The 16,004-nt window shown below is 51.2% G+C and overlaps 6 protein-coding genes across 6 annotated transcripts; 2 read left to right on the top strand and 4 right to left on the bottom strand.

Annotated features, from left to right (window-relative positions):
- Positions 1-1,730: 1,730 nt before the first annotated feature.
- Positions 1,731-4,050, bottom strand: N7443_005556 (uncharacterized protein; the record flags this gene model as incomplete). Its single annotated transcript, XM_056885612.1, has 5 exons — positions 1,731-3,031; positions 3,175-3,424; positions 3,572-3,673; positions 3,750-3,924; positions 3,974-4,050. The coding sequence occupies 5 exons, from the start codon at positions 4,048-4,050 to the stop codon at positions 1,731-1,733; spliced, it is 1,905 nt and encodes a 634-aa protein (XP_056741060.1).
- Positions 4,051-4,840: 790 nt separating this feature from the next.
- N7443_005555 (DNA-directed RNA polymerase core subunit RPB10) lies at positions 4,841-5,241 on the bottom strand (the record flags this gene model as incomplete). The annotated part of the gene is made up of 4 exons (XM_056885611.1): positions 4,841-4,883; positions 4,956-5,042; positions 5,096-5,154; positions 5,206-5,241. The coding sequence occupies 4 exons, from the start codon at positions 5,239-5,241 to the stop codon at positions 4,841-4,843; spliced, it is 225 nt and encodes a 74-aa protein (XP_056741059.1).
- A 261-nt stretch (positions 5,242-5,502) lies between these two features.
- N7443_005554 (WD repeat protein) lies at positions 5,503-8,308 on the top strand (the record flags this gene model as incomplete). The annotated part of the gene is made up of 3 exons (XM_056885610.1): positions 5,503-5,783; positions 5,852-6,576; positions 6,633-8,308. The coding sequence occupies 3 exons, from the start codon at positions 5,503-5,505 to the stop codon at positions 8,306-8,308; spliced, it is 2,682 nt and encodes an 893-aa protein (XP_056741058.1).
- Positions 8,309-8,539: 231 nt separating this feature from the next.
- Positions 8,540-10,432, bottom strand: N7443_005553 (Clr5 domain-containing protein; the record flags this gene model as incomplete). The annotated part of the gene is made up of 2 exons (XM_056885609.1): positions 8,540-10,232; positions 10,317-10,432. The coding sequence occupies 2 exons, from the start codon at positions 10,430-10,432 to the stop codon at positions 8,540-8,542; spliced, it is 1,809 nt and encodes a 602-aa protein (XP_056741057.1).
- Positions 10,433-10,889: 457 nt separating this feature from the next.
- N7443_005552 (uncharacterized protein) lies at positions 10,890-12,277 on the bottom strand (the record flags this gene model as incomplete). The annotated part of the gene is made up of 2 exons (XM_056885608.1): positions 10,890-12,157; positions 12,211-12,277. 2 exons carry the CDS (start codon positions 12,275-12,277, stop codon positions 10,890-10,892), a joined length of 1,335 nt encoding a protein of 444 aa, XP_056741056.1.
- Positions 12,278-13,078: 801 nt separating this feature from the next.
- Positions 13,079-15,845, top strand: N7443_005551 (Het-C domain-containing protein; the record flags this gene model as incomplete). Its single annotated transcript, XM_056885607.1, has 3 exons — positions 13,079-13,392; positions 13,520-15,508; positions 15,566-15,845. 3 exons carry the CDS (start codon positions 13,079-13,081, stop codon positions 15,843-15,845), a joined length of 2,583 nt encoding a protein of 860 aa, XP_056741055.1.
- Positions 15,846-16,004: the final 159 nt, after the last annotated feature.

Genomic DNA, 16,004 nt, shown 5'->3' with positions numbered 1-16,004 from the left:
CACCTGCCGAGTCCCATGGGAACAAGCCCAATGCACGTGACCTATCCTCGAACTATGTGTCACACCGGGATTAGAACTCTAAATTTCCAGTCCCTCAACAATTCAATAGCTTCGCTATAGATTTATACGGGGAATAGGGTTTCCAGGTTATACTGGCAATACAGAAGGTCATTTTTCCTGCTTTAAGCCTACTCTAGAGGATCCCGTGTAGGAGCAAATATTTAAAGCGAGCTTTACCGGGTTAATGAATTCTACTATTACTACTACTACTACTACCCGAGGAGAATGGGCCAAAGGGTGGTATCGGTGAATCAGTATCCACGCGCTCTCTATGATCAGGAGAAGGCATTCGTTGCGATGCGTCGTGACGACATTCATTAACTAGAGTTGTCAGTGCTTAGGCTAATCGCGCCAAATCTGGAATGTTCATGTTTGGGACAGAAAGAAAACCGGCGAGCAAAGGGGATATTATCACTGTATCCCTCTTAGGCTGCCGAGTACATATTCTCCGGGAACTTGGTTTGATGAGAAAGAATCGTAAGGCTACTTCTTCTACTAGCTACTTAAAGATGAGGTGATAAAAGTACCTAGGTACCTTATCTGCTCCTGTTTTGCATTGATTAACCACAAATCTCACCGAGCCTTTGCGCCCGAATTTGGAGTCGGGAAAGACCCCGTGAATGTGGCTAAGCTTCGTGTTTAACACTGTAGATAACCCGAAAGACGCTGTTAGGATCGATCGACACGCGGATGGAACGCAGCTGAGATGCATCTCAAGTCCAGGGCGGGTGAGCTTTTGGCAACGATTTGGCCGTTCCGACACTAACAATTCGAAAACCTTCTCTTCGGGATTGGGCTTGGCATCCTATGAATCTACATCTACATTCATACCAATATTGACATCGACATTTACATGCCCGGGCGAAAAAAACCAAGCCCGACATATGATCTACGCCATCTTTCGGCACTTTGACGCGCAGTCTGCAAGCGATCCCTGTAGTGAATACCAAGACCAAGGCGCACGATCTCGTAGATGAACATACGACTCGCTTCATTCGGACTTTTTGCATCTTGAGCCTGTGGCCGGATTGTGCCGAATAATTCGGCCTTCGGTTTTTCTTGGAGCTATTGACGTAACGAGTAATGAGTAGTCAGTCCATCTCGTGCTCTTGATCCCTATCCTGTATTCTTCCACAATAAGCTCGCCGGACTGGGCCCCCTTCCCCGCGTGAGGAGTCAGTGGCATTCAGGAAGGTCTGCCCGTGGCTTCAGAGGGTCAAGCTTGCGCATTCGGAATATCTCTGCGAACACTGTCTTATGCGACAATACGTTGGCTAAAAAACCATTAAATCGGTGTCTGACGGCGACGATAAGATCAAATAGACGCAAGGGACAGAGTTGCTCCGAGTGGGCACTGCGCTGATCTATGTTTATACCAGTGTACTCTACAGCGGTCAAGTGTCACCTCAAATCACAAACACGCGAAAATACTATTTACTTTCTAGGCTCACACCTTCTGAGGGATTATTGTATTCCGGCGGGATGTCATTATTGTTATCGATCATGGTTCCATTACAATCCACCAAAAAAAAGCACAGGGGGCCCGAGAGATTTTTTTTTGTTCTCATCTCCCCTCTCCCACACGAGTTGTGCTTCTACTGATGGGGTTGGGATGGTGGTATGGAGTACAGCTCCTAGGATGCTGTTCAAGGTGGAGATTGAGAACCGATTTAGGTTTGGATGATCACACCCTTTCGACCCATGGCCTCCTCCACATGGAACCCGAAGACTAGCCGGTAGAGATCCCGCAGCCACGAGTACTGTCCGCTTTGAACCATTGCTTGACACGCGTGTGCAACCTCAATGGCGCTGACACGGGCCTGGAAGCCTGCATTTCTGAATGCGGGATCAAACGACACCAGCTTTTGATAGTTCTTCAACAACGATGTTTGCCACGGGATCAAGCCGAAGGCATCCGAGGGAAGCGATTTGACAAAGGAGGGCATATTTTGCGGACCACCGCGTTGATACCCACTGTCGATAGCAGCCTTTGTGATAAGCACCTTTAGTCGGGTGAAATTGGGATCTTCCGACATGGTTGTCACGGTGTTGGCAGACGAAGCGGTCTGCCCGGACGACCGAGACTTCTCCGATATACTCGATTCACTTGAGGGCCACTTGGTATGTGAAGAATGAGAGGCATGACCGTCTCCATGGCCAAGGACGAGAATATTGGGGGCAGGTGCTTCATCAGGAGAAACAGTGGCGGTGTCTTCGAAGATTGTCGTTGGCGTTTCCGGGTTTCCGACTTGGCCCAGCGCGTTATCCGCGAAATCAAGTTCGGACTGCTGGGTCGCCTGCTGGAATGCTTGAGCAAATGTCGTTTGGCTTGGTCGTGGTGTTCCTCGGTCCGAATAACGCATGCTATGCAGGGTCCAGCCCTCACGGAAGATGTCACAAAGCTCCCAGCAGGCCTGCACTGCAGAACCCAGAATTTCCTCATCCAAGAATTTCCCTTCTCTCTTACTTTGGCGCATACTAAACAGCATCTCGGCTAGTGTCCAGCAGGCGCTAAGTAGAGAATCGGTCTCGGTCAAACGCGTTCGTTGTTTCATCAGGCGATGACACAGGGTTATATAGAAATCCAAAGTCCGCTCACGAAAAGCATCCGGGAGGTTGCGATCGTGCGTATTGAATAAGTGATTGTTGAGTTCGAAGCTCACCCGTAGAACCGAGTCTGCGAGATCGTTGTCGCACACGCGGACTTCAAAGAGAGCCTGGCAGAAGTCTCGACAGAGATCGAGAGTTGGGTTGACTTGGGATGTGTAATCGTGATCGCGCGTGTCATACAACTTTTGGCAAAGCCTCCAGCAGGACCTCCAGGCATCCTCCTGGATATCGTCCTCGTGCGATCGGAATACCCGTTCTCGATTAATATAACTTAGACTAGCCAGGGTATTACACAATGTCCAGCATTCGGTGAGGGCTGCTCGCAAAGCATTGATTTCAATAGCTTTATTGCCGAAAGTGCCTGCCAATGAGTCAGCTCATTTGACCCGGGGGATATAAGTATCTCTGAATGGAGTTTGACATCGAACTACCTTCTGGAATATCTAAGAGAACTATTAGCGGGATTCAGACACCAAAGGTAACAATCAACGCCGAGCTGTATACCTTCTAAGCTGCTTGAACGCATAAGTCGTTCAGATTCCTCAAAATCATGTCGCGTCTGTGCACGGGGTGTTGCCCTTTCAGACCAGTCTTTTGCAGGCGTGACGTTGGTTGTTAAAGGAGGCGGTGATATGGGGCTGTTCCCGACCTTTGCAACGTCCACCGATTTAGTACCGACGCCCCTCATGTTCCAGATTTGGTGGGTTGGAGGGTTGGGGGGTTTGAAGTACCTTTCTGGACCTTCCTGGCAGCTCTATTGAATGTATAGGCTCTGAGCCCGGAGAAGGCGATTCTTCCCCGTCGCATATCTCATCAGCTTGCATGTCTGCCTGAATCTCCACAATTAGCTTCATGCGCCCTAGATGTGCCCAAAGTGCACTGTAGGATGAAAGGATCGTACAAAATCCCCAAATCCAGGCGGGGCGTGTATGACCGACTGAGGAGGTTCATCCTCGTCGGATCTGTTGGTGATCCCAACTTGATGCGTGCATCCGGTTTGGATCTGATCAAGTTAGTCACCGACTAGGGCAAGGAAACATATACGTAGATGTTTTCGGTATGTCTTCCATCACACGTACCGTCAATCCAGACTGCGAGACACCAGTTCCCCGAATCAACGTCGCCGGCTTATTCTCGGTCTCCGCATCGTGTTGTTTGGAGGAAGTTAGCGTATCTGTTGCGCCCATCGGATCCGAATGTGAGGTCAAGTAGCCCGAATTCCTCGCACTCGGAAAGGGAGAGCCTTCAAGAGACCTATATAGGAATGAGTAACAGTGATCTCCAAGGCGTAGTTTCATCTTACATGTGGTCGGACCCGGCATACGGACTGGAAGTGTCTTGATACGATAGTATAGACAACGGCGACCCGACGGCCATCATGGCCGTGCTCGTATGTGGATGTTGCGAAAGTGTTGGAAAGAGAAACGAGATGTCCCCGCACAGATGGGACGAGCTCAGACCTACCGAGTAAACCCAACAGCTTGGGGCACCGGTCAGTTGGTTCCAATGGAGCTCTCCGATACGAGGACTCCTCTCGACATCCCCGAGGCACACGGAGCTAGGCGCCTGGGGCGTGACGAGCATGCATCCCGCCCCTCCTTGGCCACTCTTATGTCGCCCAGCGGACCCCGACTATTCCCTTTGAGGCCGCTGGGCGCTTGCGCTCCCAATTCCCAATCGGCGACACTTAAGGTCAGAAAGATCCCCCGGGGCTATCGATTTAGGAATGGGAGATTTGGATTTACGAAAAGCTGCGTGTTGGTAAATTGCCCTGGATTTTAGGGTTGTTCTCTACCGGAAAGACCATAAACGCCAGTTCCTGTGTCGTGTGTAACGCCACCCCAAATGCTTGCTGACGAGAAAGACGACCATATTCTCATCAAATCTTTGTACTTCAAAATAGACCACCCCCTCCCCTTTCGGAAAGCAAAAGAAAGCAATCTCCAGCACCCTGCTTTCACTCGGTCGCGGACCCTGTCGCAGCAGCGCATGGTTCCCGATGGCCCCCGCAGTTCTCTCGTTCTCCTTCAATCACTGTCTGGTAAATCAGGTGATGGGTAGGTTGGGTATGTCCGTTGGGGGTGTTGGTGTAAATGAGGCAGAGCGGAGTTGAAATCCCCATCCCCATTAGATCGTATGTAAAAATTCACGAAAGAAGCAAATGCGCCAATTAAACTTGGGCTTTGGACCGGTCCTTCTCAGCGGAGTTGTATCTGGAAAGTCTTGTCAGCCCAATCCTTGAGCGGCTTGCAACCGCTTAAAGCCGCAGTTTCACGGTTGCTTACCGGAGGAGCTTCTCGATCAGATCCACGTGGGTCATAATCATTCTGCGGCAGCAGTATCGTCGGCAGCCGAGCTGGTCCATGGCATCACTGATAGAAAAAGTCAGAAAATGATGCACAGAAACCAAGACTAACCCACATACCCATCTGGAACACCCTCATCCAGCAGTTGCAGGTAACGCTCCCACAGGTCACCGACGACCTAATCTGTTGTTTAGCGAGGTTTCGAAAGGTAAATAAATTAACCACACACCTTTCCACAGGAGAAGCAGCGCACGGGAATAATCATTGTGTCTGAGAGCGGGGGTGGAGAAAGGAGAATGCAAAGCTGTCGAGATGAAGCCTTTCAAACTTTTCCCGCGACGGCGGTCAATGGAGCATCCATTTTCTGCCATCTATCTCCGCCTTAATTTTCCTCCCGCGAAAAAAAAGATACGATGCCACTTGCCTTGGCCTATCTAACTCGGTCGTCTGCACGAAACTTCGCGCAGGACAGACTCGCTCTGATCCATAACTTATTCACAGCCCGGGGGTCTAACTGTTATACTGAATGTCTACTACAATGACTGGAAATCAGTCGAAAAAGCACCAAAAACGATCTCGGGGTAGTGATGCCGCCGAAAAAGTATCGCGATCCAGTGATGACCGAACTAAACGGCGCCGAACCTCCGAAGTCAACGATGCCCCAATGAAGCAGCTTGCGACCCCGTCCATTGGTGATCCCCCGTCGCAAGATATGGAAAAGCGGAAAGGCTCTGCACCATGGTCGTTCTCGCGCCCAGTCGGTGGTCGCTACAGCAATCTGGATCCCATTTTGACTAAGGATGAAGCGTGAGTGGTGCTCTTGTCTTAGATTTTGACTGTAGGAAGTGTCCATGCTAATATGCTGCCCATCATAGGTATCTGTTCGTGGGACTCGATACGGCCGTCCAAGTTTTCTCCACCTCGACGTCTCGTCTGCTGCGTACCATGCAGATGGAAGCCGGCCAAAGAGTGATTGGGTTTAAAATTTGCCCTATTGACCAAGACACTCTTTTCATTTTCACCTCCGGTTTCGTGACCAAGTGGAACTGGCAAGAAGGCAAACGACACGCCCGCTGGGGGACAATTTCCTCGAACATCGCGGTTGATTTACCAACCATTAAGATCGAAGAGCACTCTGCGACTTACTTCTCTGTCGGAACCCAAAAGGATGGGAAACGAGAAATCTCGGTCAATGCCCTGAATGAGAAAAAGCCGGTGGGCACCACTGTTCTTCGGACCAACGAGAACCTCAATACCATCAAAATTGCATACGAGGGACGAGTCATCTTCGCCAGTGATGGGACTCATCTTTTCTTGGGCACGACAGCCAAGTCCGGACTCGAAAACCCGGAGTCTGCCCAATATAGTTGGAGAGAGGCCACGCTCCCAGCTACCGCCACCAGTCTTGACCTGCGAGAAAGCTCTTCTACGAAAGGCCCAGAGGCGGTTGATCTGGTCGTTGGAGAAAGCGATGGGTCTATCCTGATCTACCAAGACATCTTGAATACCCTTTTTGGTCGGAATACAGACAAGAAATTCTCTCCCAGAAAGATGCACTGGCACCGAGGCCCTGTTAGCACGGTGCGATGGTCTATGGATGGTACGTTTCGATTTACTCTAACCTGAAATTTTTTAAATCTAACCAGAATTCTGCAGGTAACTACATCATTTCGGGTGGCCAAGAATCGGTTTTGGTTCTATGGCAGCTGGATACTGGTAGGAAGCAGTTTCTGCCCCATCTTTCGTCTCCTATTTGCAATGTTATCGTCTCTCCAAGTGGCAATTCCTACGTTGTGAAGTTGGCCGACAATTCAGTCATGGTCATGTCCACGAGAGAAATGCAGCCCTCCGCTACTGTGACCGGACTGCAGCTAGCTTCGGAGGTAGGAGGCCACAGAGATCCTTCCGCGAGAAAGCCATTTGGTTCCGTTGCGGTATTGCACCCGCAGCACCCTGAGCGCCTTCTTGTTGCTGTGCCGGCCTCTCACTCCAGCCAGCAAGGCTCTCAACGATCAAATGCTGCCGTGCTGCAGACATTCGATATCCGTGCCAACAGTCATATTTCTCGCCAAGCCCTAGCACGGACTAATACCACGACATTGAATGTCAGCCCTGAAGGATCTCCGATAGTCGCACCTGATGTTCGGCTCATGGATATCATGCATGATGGAAAGTGGTTAGCTACTGTTGACACATGGACCCCGCACCCTCGGGATATCGAAGCCATTGCCTCAAGTGACTCGACGTCACTGCTATCAGAAGTTTTCCTCAAGTTCTGGAAGTGGAATGCTTCTTCTGATATGTGGGAATTGGTGACAAGGATTGATGCGCCTCATTTCTCTGAGAATCGCTCATCAACCGTTCTCGGCTTGGCGGCTCGTCCTTACTCTCATGAGTTTGCGACACTTGGAGCTGATTCTAACCTCCGCTTTTGGCGCCCAACTACTAGACACCGCAGTGGTCTTAAAACAGATCCCTCGGAGCCACATCTGGATACCTGGAAGTGCCGAAGCTCCGTTGACTTGACGGGGTGGCTCGATAATGCAGATGTTCCATTGAAATCGGCTTCTATCAGCTTCTCCGAGGATGGCTCTGTGTTGGCTGTCTGCTTGCCATCAGATTCGGGCTCCAATGACGGTCTTGTTCTCCTCGTTAATGCCCAGAACTGCACTGTTCATTATCGACGGACGGGAGTTTTCTTCAAGAACCCCTGCTCAGTCAGATTCCTTGGAAGATATCTGATCGTTGCCGCCACAGGATCCGTTTCAGTTTGGGATACCGTCGACGACGTTGTCAAGCCCATTCACCTATCTGACTCTGTCGGTACGGTTGATACTTGGAGCCCTCTCCTTGCAGTAAATTCTAGGACTCAGTCCTTTGCAATTGCTACCCGAGGCACCGACAGTAGCTCGAGCAACGTGCATAAGAAACGTCGCAAACTCCGCTTCCACATCAAAATTTACGACCTCCCTTCTCTTAACTTAGTGTTCCAAGAGAACCTTGGAAGCTGCCCTCTTGGCCTCCTTTCTGATGCATACTCCGGCGACTATATCGTCGTGGATGCTACAGCCAGTGTTCAGCGACTTGGCTGCTTGGACAAGGCATCTCAGAAGAGCCTGCAGCCCCACGAAGTGACCAGCCATCTGAACTCGGGGCTGGCAAGTATCTTCAGCCGCGGACAGGAGAGGATTTCTAACCAGGCTATCGACGAAGACTCCTCGGCTGGTCAAAGCAAGGGTCTGGCCGGTGTGTTCGGCGAAACACCTTCCTTCTCTTTGCCCTCTATTAGTGTTCTCTTCAGGAACGTGGTTCGGACCCTGGGCTCCAGCTAGACTGGATAGATCAAAAAAATTGGAGGGGTGTCGATGTCATGTACATGTGAATTAAAGCGTTTTTGGGACAGTGTATCTATATCTGAATTGAAAGTTCTCATAAAGTCGGAGTTTGAATCAGATATGGCCGGACATTGAGAGCAGAATTGTCATTAGTTTTTATAGTAATCTTGATTGGTATTTTACGTGGCCTTTGACCAAGGTACTCAAGTACAGACTCTCCGGACACTCTTACATTTGCTCCAACGTCAAGACGAGTGATGCTTTTCTTCCGTGAACGTGAGACAGATAATCATCCAATTCGTGATCTTCATCAATGGGGAAAGAAGAATCGTTCTCGTGCTCATCCTTATCCATACCCTCGATTTTGCTGATGATCGTGTAGGGATACTTTGCGGCGATCAGCTGTCTTATTTCTTCAATAGACCGCGTTGCTAGCTTTTCCGCCCAAGGTTTGGTTGAGTTTCCCTGGATTTGGCTGTGTGGGCTGATTTGGAGATAGATGGGGGTATGAAGTAATGTGGTATGTAGCATGGGGTCCATATATTCAAAAGCGTTGCCCGCCTCGTGCTGTGGGTTAGCCGAAAAGGAAGATGGCTCGTTAGCTGCCTGTAGCAAAGAGGGATCAATCTGCATATCACCAATTTCACTGGCGCTGATCGGGGCGCTTGCTAGTGCCTGGGATGCGAGGGTGCTAATTCCATTATTGATCCCATTGCCAAGCATGTTGCTCACTGGAGGGCTATGTGACGTCGCGTTGCGCGAATCCGCGCGTAGCGTAGATCTCTTGCGAGCAGGATCTCGCTTTGTCTGGTCATCACGGAGACGCTTCATCACATCACGACAGAGAACTTCCAAGGCTTTCAACCGGTTTGTATGCTGTGGGTCGGCTATTCCTGGTTCAAGGATTCGCTGAAGTAATGATGAGTTGCGAATCCATTGTGCTTTTAGTTCCTGCCAATGCTCATCCCCTGCTTCAAGCTTGCTTGTGAAATGGTCTGCTTTGAGAGTGTCATAGAAGGCATTTCGAATCTGGCGACTTTCCTCCGGGTTGACACCCAATACATTCTTCGCCTCGGCGATAGTCATTCGCCGCTCCAATGTTCTCATCCGTTTTGTGACGTCCATGCAGACGACGTCGAGGGCCAGAGCTTTTGCGTCGCGTTGGTTGGGTTCGGCATTGAAGACCTGCTGCAGATGAGGAGACTCATGAATCAATTTGTCCTTCGCCGCTTGCCATCTTTCCGGGCCAGCAATGGTTTTCTTGATGAAACCCGCTTCTTCGCATATCCTTTGAAAATGATCTCTGAGTTGACGATACATATTGTTGTCCAGGCTCAGATACTGTTTACTCTCGTCGATCGTGGTTTCTGAAGGAAAGCGAGGAGGCCCAGGCGGATCGGCTGGCAGTCCAGCCCACCCGCGAGTGCGACGCCTACGCTTTCGGGAAGCCCATCGCTCGGCACTCTCTGATTTCAAGTGATCCAGGCGCTCCTTGCGTTTTGCCATGACCTCTGAGGACAAGGCGGGCGATGTCGGGTCTTCGGGTGCAGCGGACAGATCAGATTCGGGGGGAAGTGAATCGACGGCATCAAAGGCTTCATCCTGCTTATAAACTTCCTGCTGCAATGCAAGAAGGCCTTCATCCTCGGGCTGTTCGGCTCCGGCTCCGGCTCCGGCATGGGATTGTGTCTTCATGCCATTGGGGACGCGAAGCAACCAGCGGTTCTTCGCACGTACGCGCATCAACTCACGTTCCTTGATCTCGAAGCCCTCATCGTTGAGGAGGCGAAGCATATCACGTTGGTTCGTGTTCCGTTCCCAAAGCTCCTTGACTCGGGCGACCAACTCGACGTTTTTGTGTGCTGGGTTCTGTTTGGATGGAAATCCCCATCGCTTGAATTGAGTCTGATATGCGCGCTTGCTGGAAACGGATCAAAGTTAGTATTGTATGGCGCGATGGCGCATTTCGGGAGATAAATATGAAATTAGAGCCAAGAGAGCTTACCTTGGTGCAAACTGATAAGCGTTTCGCATATACTCCATTATCTCCTCCAAAGGCTTTTTGTCTTGGATGTAGAGCTGGTAGCAAATGTCTCGCTTGCCAGCCCAGTCGTAGACCATAGCGGCGGACGCGCTCCTCCAAATGGAGGCGCGTCTGGGCTGTAAAGGATCCCAAGTACGTAGAAACGGAGCTGTCTTATCAGACGTTTGTTGTCGCTGCTGTGCGCCGTAGCGTTGACAAAGGCGAAGACGACGGCAGTGCAGAGCGACAAGTCGCGCATTTCTAAAATCACGTGCCATCTCACAACCTCCCTATAGTTCGCTTGCATTTGAGAGCCCTAAAATATGAGATACGCTGCTTTTCTTTCCCGTTTTTACAATGATAATGATATTTCATTGATATCACTCAAGTCACCCAAGGATATTCCAAACGCCGGAGCCTTACACTAAACTGTGTGATCGAAAAAAGCCCTCCTCCGGAAGATTTGCAAAGATGCCCAAACAGAAACAAGATCGCTCAATGATTGGACTATGAACACGGATGGCTCGAGGGAAAAAAAAAAGAAAAGAAATCAGTTCAGCTAGTCTTCCGAAGCTTGCGACGAATCTTGAACACGCGTGTCCGAAGCCATGTCATGAAGAGCATCCAGGTACTTTTCGATTGTGATTTCCACGAAGTCGGCGGCTGCTGATCACGCACTTCCGGCCGCTTCGGTTCTTTCGATGATGAAGCTTTCTCTGAGAGTCTCTCGTTTGGTTGGACAGCCGGGGACTCCGGGGACTCCGGGGACTCCGGGCCATCTGACTGCTTGCGCTTTACGCGACGCCAGGCTGGCTTCTCTTCGGCTTTGTTCTGCTGTTTTTCAAGTCGACGAGCCTTGGCGGCTTCCTTCTCTTCAAATGCCTGCCGAGCAGCTTGGATGGTAGCTGCTCGGGATACTGGGTCTGTGCTGGTCCGGGTGCGAGAGCGGAAAACGAAGTCAAGAGAGGACCGAGAGACGGGGGAAGCGGTATCCAAAGTACTTCCATTATCACGAGAATAACCAAAGGACGGCCGGCCGGCCACGTTGGTTTGCGATAGGTTCGGGATTCCCTGGATCAAAACGTCGCTTTCGATCTGCAAGGAGAGCCGCGGAACTGGTCCCGAGGCAGCGCGAGTGGGCCGGTGTGTTTCCAGGTTCGCCAGCGGTCGTGATTCAACTTCCGGGCTTTCATTCTCTTGTTCGCTCTCATTCCCAGAGGTTTGATATGATTGACTCAGTGGCGGTGTGTATGCGCGGGGCGTTGGGCGCAAAGGATGCACATATTGTGACCCCCGTCTACTGCCACTCGAGGTAGTCCCTGTCGAAAATTGGGATGTCCCACTCGTGGACCGATTATGAAGGCCGGAGGGTGTTCTGCGGAAGGCTACCCCGGTCAGCGAGTCGCTGCGACGCCGATCCCGATCAAGGTTCATGTATATTCCCAGTCCCTCCTGCTCGGTTGATGAGCGAGACAGATCAATGGATGTTGACGGCGCCTCATCACGCGACATCTTCCGGAGCATCGGCTTGATATGTACTTTGGGCTTCACAGGTTTGCTCTTCTGCGAGCGAGGGCCGTGGCCATCAGGAGATTCAGCCGGCTCCGTGGGAGACATCAATTGAGTGGATTCGACAGCCCATGATGGGTCACCCGAGGTTATATTCGGTGTGGTCTTCGAGCGGACCGGGGCGCGTCTATACTCTGAGAGATGCGTGGGCTCAGACAATTCTGGGAACAGAGACGGCTCGTGTAAGGCATCCACATCTAGATGTGAAAGGCCCGGTCCGGATTTCTCGGAAGTCCATCGGCCCTCCGTGCCCGCTTGAGAAGCGGAACGGGTATCCTTTTAGGGCGTAACAAAGACGTGGAGTCACTAGATATGCGACCCTGAGAGACTTGGAAGACCGGCTCCCGGGCATGGTGAATGTCGGTGCGCGCCATGTTAATGGCCTCCAAACTCGAATCCAAATCTCAGCACCGAGTCGCAGCTCGCATGGTTGTCGTTGATGGCGGTACCGGGTGAGAAAGGTAAGGGTCACACGGAGGAGAAGGCGAGAAGGTTCGAAAGGCTGTAGATAGCGCCGAGGTGAAAGCGGGCGGAGTGGGGAGATGGTAAGCGGGGAGGGGGGAGAAAGAATCATGCAGCTGAGGACAGGTGACGGCGCATGATAAGCCTAAGCATAAGTACTACGGCGAATATAAGACAATCTGTTGGGCGATTGGATTGAGAGGAAAAAAGAATGTAAAATGGAAAGACTGAGAAAAGGGAGCGGTGAAGCCGAAGCCGAAGACGGGGAACGGGGGAAATGGGGGAACGCGGCCGCATGCGGATGCGGATGCAAAGTCAGCCCTTTTTTTCTCCTTTTCAATTCCGGGACTTTGGCTTGACTTGGACTCTCTTTTATTTCCCTAGTCTCCGTCCTGGTTGCAATGTATCTCTCCTCTTCTCTAAGCTTGTTCGATCTAGATACCGATACCCAGGTATCGTCGCCTCCCCCCTACTTACCCCGGTCATCGTGAAACAGTGACTTTTGAACCAACAGGGGAACAGCGTCATACGACCAGTTTTCAACGATGCCAGGCATCTATATGTCCTATCCTCATGCATCGGGCTGAATATGCCAACTCAGGTGCCAAGAGCCAAGCCACGCAGCGGAGCCGATCAGACGGCCAAGCGTAATGGCTGTCACCCCACCATAGTGAAAGAAACTCTTCCTTTTTCTCCTCCTAATTCTCGTAACCATGGGTCTCTCCGTTCATCTGTCTCTTTGTCTTCTCCTTCTCCTTGCGATCTCCGACCAAGCCTATGGCTTCGGCGCAGGGAACATCGCGTCCTTGTCTCGTATTGAAGGCCAGAACTGGCGCCATGGAGATATCGAGGATACCCTTCTGTCGCTTTTCCTGGCTCGCGTAGCCGGTGGTCGTAAGTTCGGGAAACTCGATGTCAAGCGTGTATACTTTGGAAATTGGCTTCGTGACTACAGTCAAGCTGTTGACGTGGGCACTGTGAAGTATGTCAGTGCGGAGGCTATTCGCATTCTGATATGGGTCTTAGGGTTTATGAGCTTTGGGTATAGTTTTGTCTTCTCCTCGTTCCTACTTTAGGTCTTCTGTTACTTTTCTCTTTTTGCACTCTCATTTTCAAAACGTGCAGAAATCTAATCTTATCTCGGATTGATATAGATACGGAACCCATGAGTTTGAGGTTACCACCGAGCGCCTTGGTTGTTACCAGCCTACCGAGCATATTGACAACCCTAAGGGCTATGCCGAGGGTGAAGATGCACGCTCCTATGACCGTCGTCTCCGTGGACCCGTGGATGAAGAGCGGGAGCTGTCGATCGATCCACGGACTGGTCTGAAAGCCTACATCGCTTCCGAAGACATGGACATTGATACCTCCGCCGCTTTGATCCGTCGAGTCCTCGGCCAGTCCATCCAACGCGGTCGTCGCTATGCACAGTCTGGAAATAATGATGATCTGTACGAGGCCCTTCGCTTGTTGGGCACCGGTCTGCACTGTCTCGAGGATTACGCTGCTCATTCGAACTATACCGAGCTCGCTCTCATTGAGATGGGCGAAACTGACGTGTTCCCTCACGTTGGACGCAACGCCATGCTGGAATTATCGGGAGCTCAGGATTACGTTTATCCTATTGTAACTGGCACGTTTGGTGGTGTTGACTTTTTCCACTCGGTGCTCGGTGAGCTTTCCGACAAGACCAAGCAGTCCGAGCTACAGTCCTTGGAAGGTGTCATCCAAGAGTCGGAGAGTGATAGCCCTTCTGGAAGTCTTCTTCAAGATCTTCTTCATAAGATCCCTAGTGGCCTGCTCGGGGACAGTGACCAAGCTGGGCAGATGGATGATTTCAAGGCCAAGGCCAATGATGCACGCCAGAACAACCAGGAAATATCTCCTCACGAGCCGGAAGAGTGGACTCGCTACTTGGACAATGTCCAGAAGCAGATCTATCCCATCCTAGAGTGGCACGACCAGCTCTTGAAGGCGATTAATGAAGCCATCGAGAAAATTCCGGTACTGCCCGAGCTGATCGAGCAGGTTCAAGACCAGATCACTGTCTTTGTCTTCTCCATCCTTGCTCCATATGTACTCCCCATCATTAAACAGGTCAAGGCTGAACTGGAAACCGGTTCTTCGGAGGTGATTCAGAGCAGTCGGGAACAGCAGCATATCGTCTTCAATGACGACTCTTCGTCGGACCCCACCCACTCCATGCTTTCCAAGGATCACTTCTCTAATGTCCTTAATGAGCCTGCTGGACGAATCGCCTCTCAGTGTGTCAAATGGGCTGTACCACAATTGATGGAGTTGTGGGATAACGAAGAGATCGACATCAACCGCACTTTGAACCGAATCATCACTGGTATCTTCCATCACCCTGCTCAGAGAGAGCATGGAGAAGATGGTGCGACCGACATTCGGCACACCATGTTTTCTACAGTGGAGCAGTGGTGGAGTGAGAAGAGTGATGAAGAGTGTGAGTCTCTTCGCGAGCAATTGAGCCGCGACGGCGTTCTCGAGGGTAGAAATCACAAAGAGGGTGTAGAGGATTGCGGACACGGTTGTGGCAAGCCAATCGCTTTGCCCAAGGGCCACAATGCCAGTGGGGTAAACTACCAGCCTGATGACTCCGGTCTCCAAAAGATCGCTTCCGAGGCCCTGGGAGACGGTGCCTTGGGTGGTCTTGTTGGTGGCCTCATCAGTGGCGTAGGCTCTATGGTCCTCAATAATGGTGGTTCCGATGAAGACGGGACCAGTGAGCACCGACATCGTCCCAATCAGAAACACAAGGAGTACCACGAGACTGAATTTTACGGTGGTGTCGCCCCTCCTCAACAGGGCGGTTACCAGTATCAAAGTGAAACAGCATACTACAGTGACCAACCTGCGCCTCGAGACGATTATCCTGGCGGTGTCTTCCCTCGCACCGAGTATGCTCCCAACCTTTCCATGCAGGGTTCCCATCGCGAGGAGTATCAGCAATACCGACAGGAGGAGAACGGAGGCTACTATCGACAAGAGAGACGAGAGACTTATGAATCTGGTCAGACTGAGTATCAGCGAACCGAGACTCGTTACGAGTATGGGTCTCCCCAGCCGGCCTTTGAGACTGTGCAGCAGGGTTCCTACGGCCGTGAAGGATTTGAGCAGTGAGTAATAATATCTCCATCGCTTGCTCATCAAGACTAACCACAATCCTTTCAAAGAGGATACCAAGCAAGTTACGGCGGCCCACCCCGCGAGGCCTTTGGCGAGTTTGAGCAGCCGAGATACCGGCCCCCGGGAGAAATCTTTCAGGAGCAGAGTTATGCTCAGCGATTTGAGGGTGGCGGTGGTGAGGAGTATGGAGAACGCCCCCAGCATCATCCCCATCACCAGCGACGCTCCAGCAATGGTTCAGGCTCCAGAAGTGATGACGAGCGTGAGCGACACCGTCACCGTCATCATCGGCACCACCATCGGTCAGGATCAGAGGATTCGGACTAAATTATTACTCTCTGTTCTTCTGTTTGATATACAGAAGCACGAGCTCTACTTTTTGACTTGTTGGTGGTAGACCAGTACTATGTAGATTGCACACCTTGAAACAATAAGTTTACCTCAGACCGTCGATACATCGATATCCCTCCACAATCGAGGTATTCA

The sequence above is a fragment of the Penicillium atrosanguineum genome, assembly GCF_028827265.1.
Source record: "Penicillium atrosanguineum strain IBT 20685 chromosome Unknown utg000004l_segment0_segment0, whole genome shotgun sequence".
Taxonomy (NCBI): domain Eukaryota; kingdom Fungi; phylum Ascomycota; class Eurotiomycetes; order Eurotiales; family Aspergillaceae; genus Penicillium; species Penicillium atrosanguineum.
Note: the sequence above shows the minus strand (reverse complement) of the source record. Positions and strands in the feature narration are given on the sequence as shown.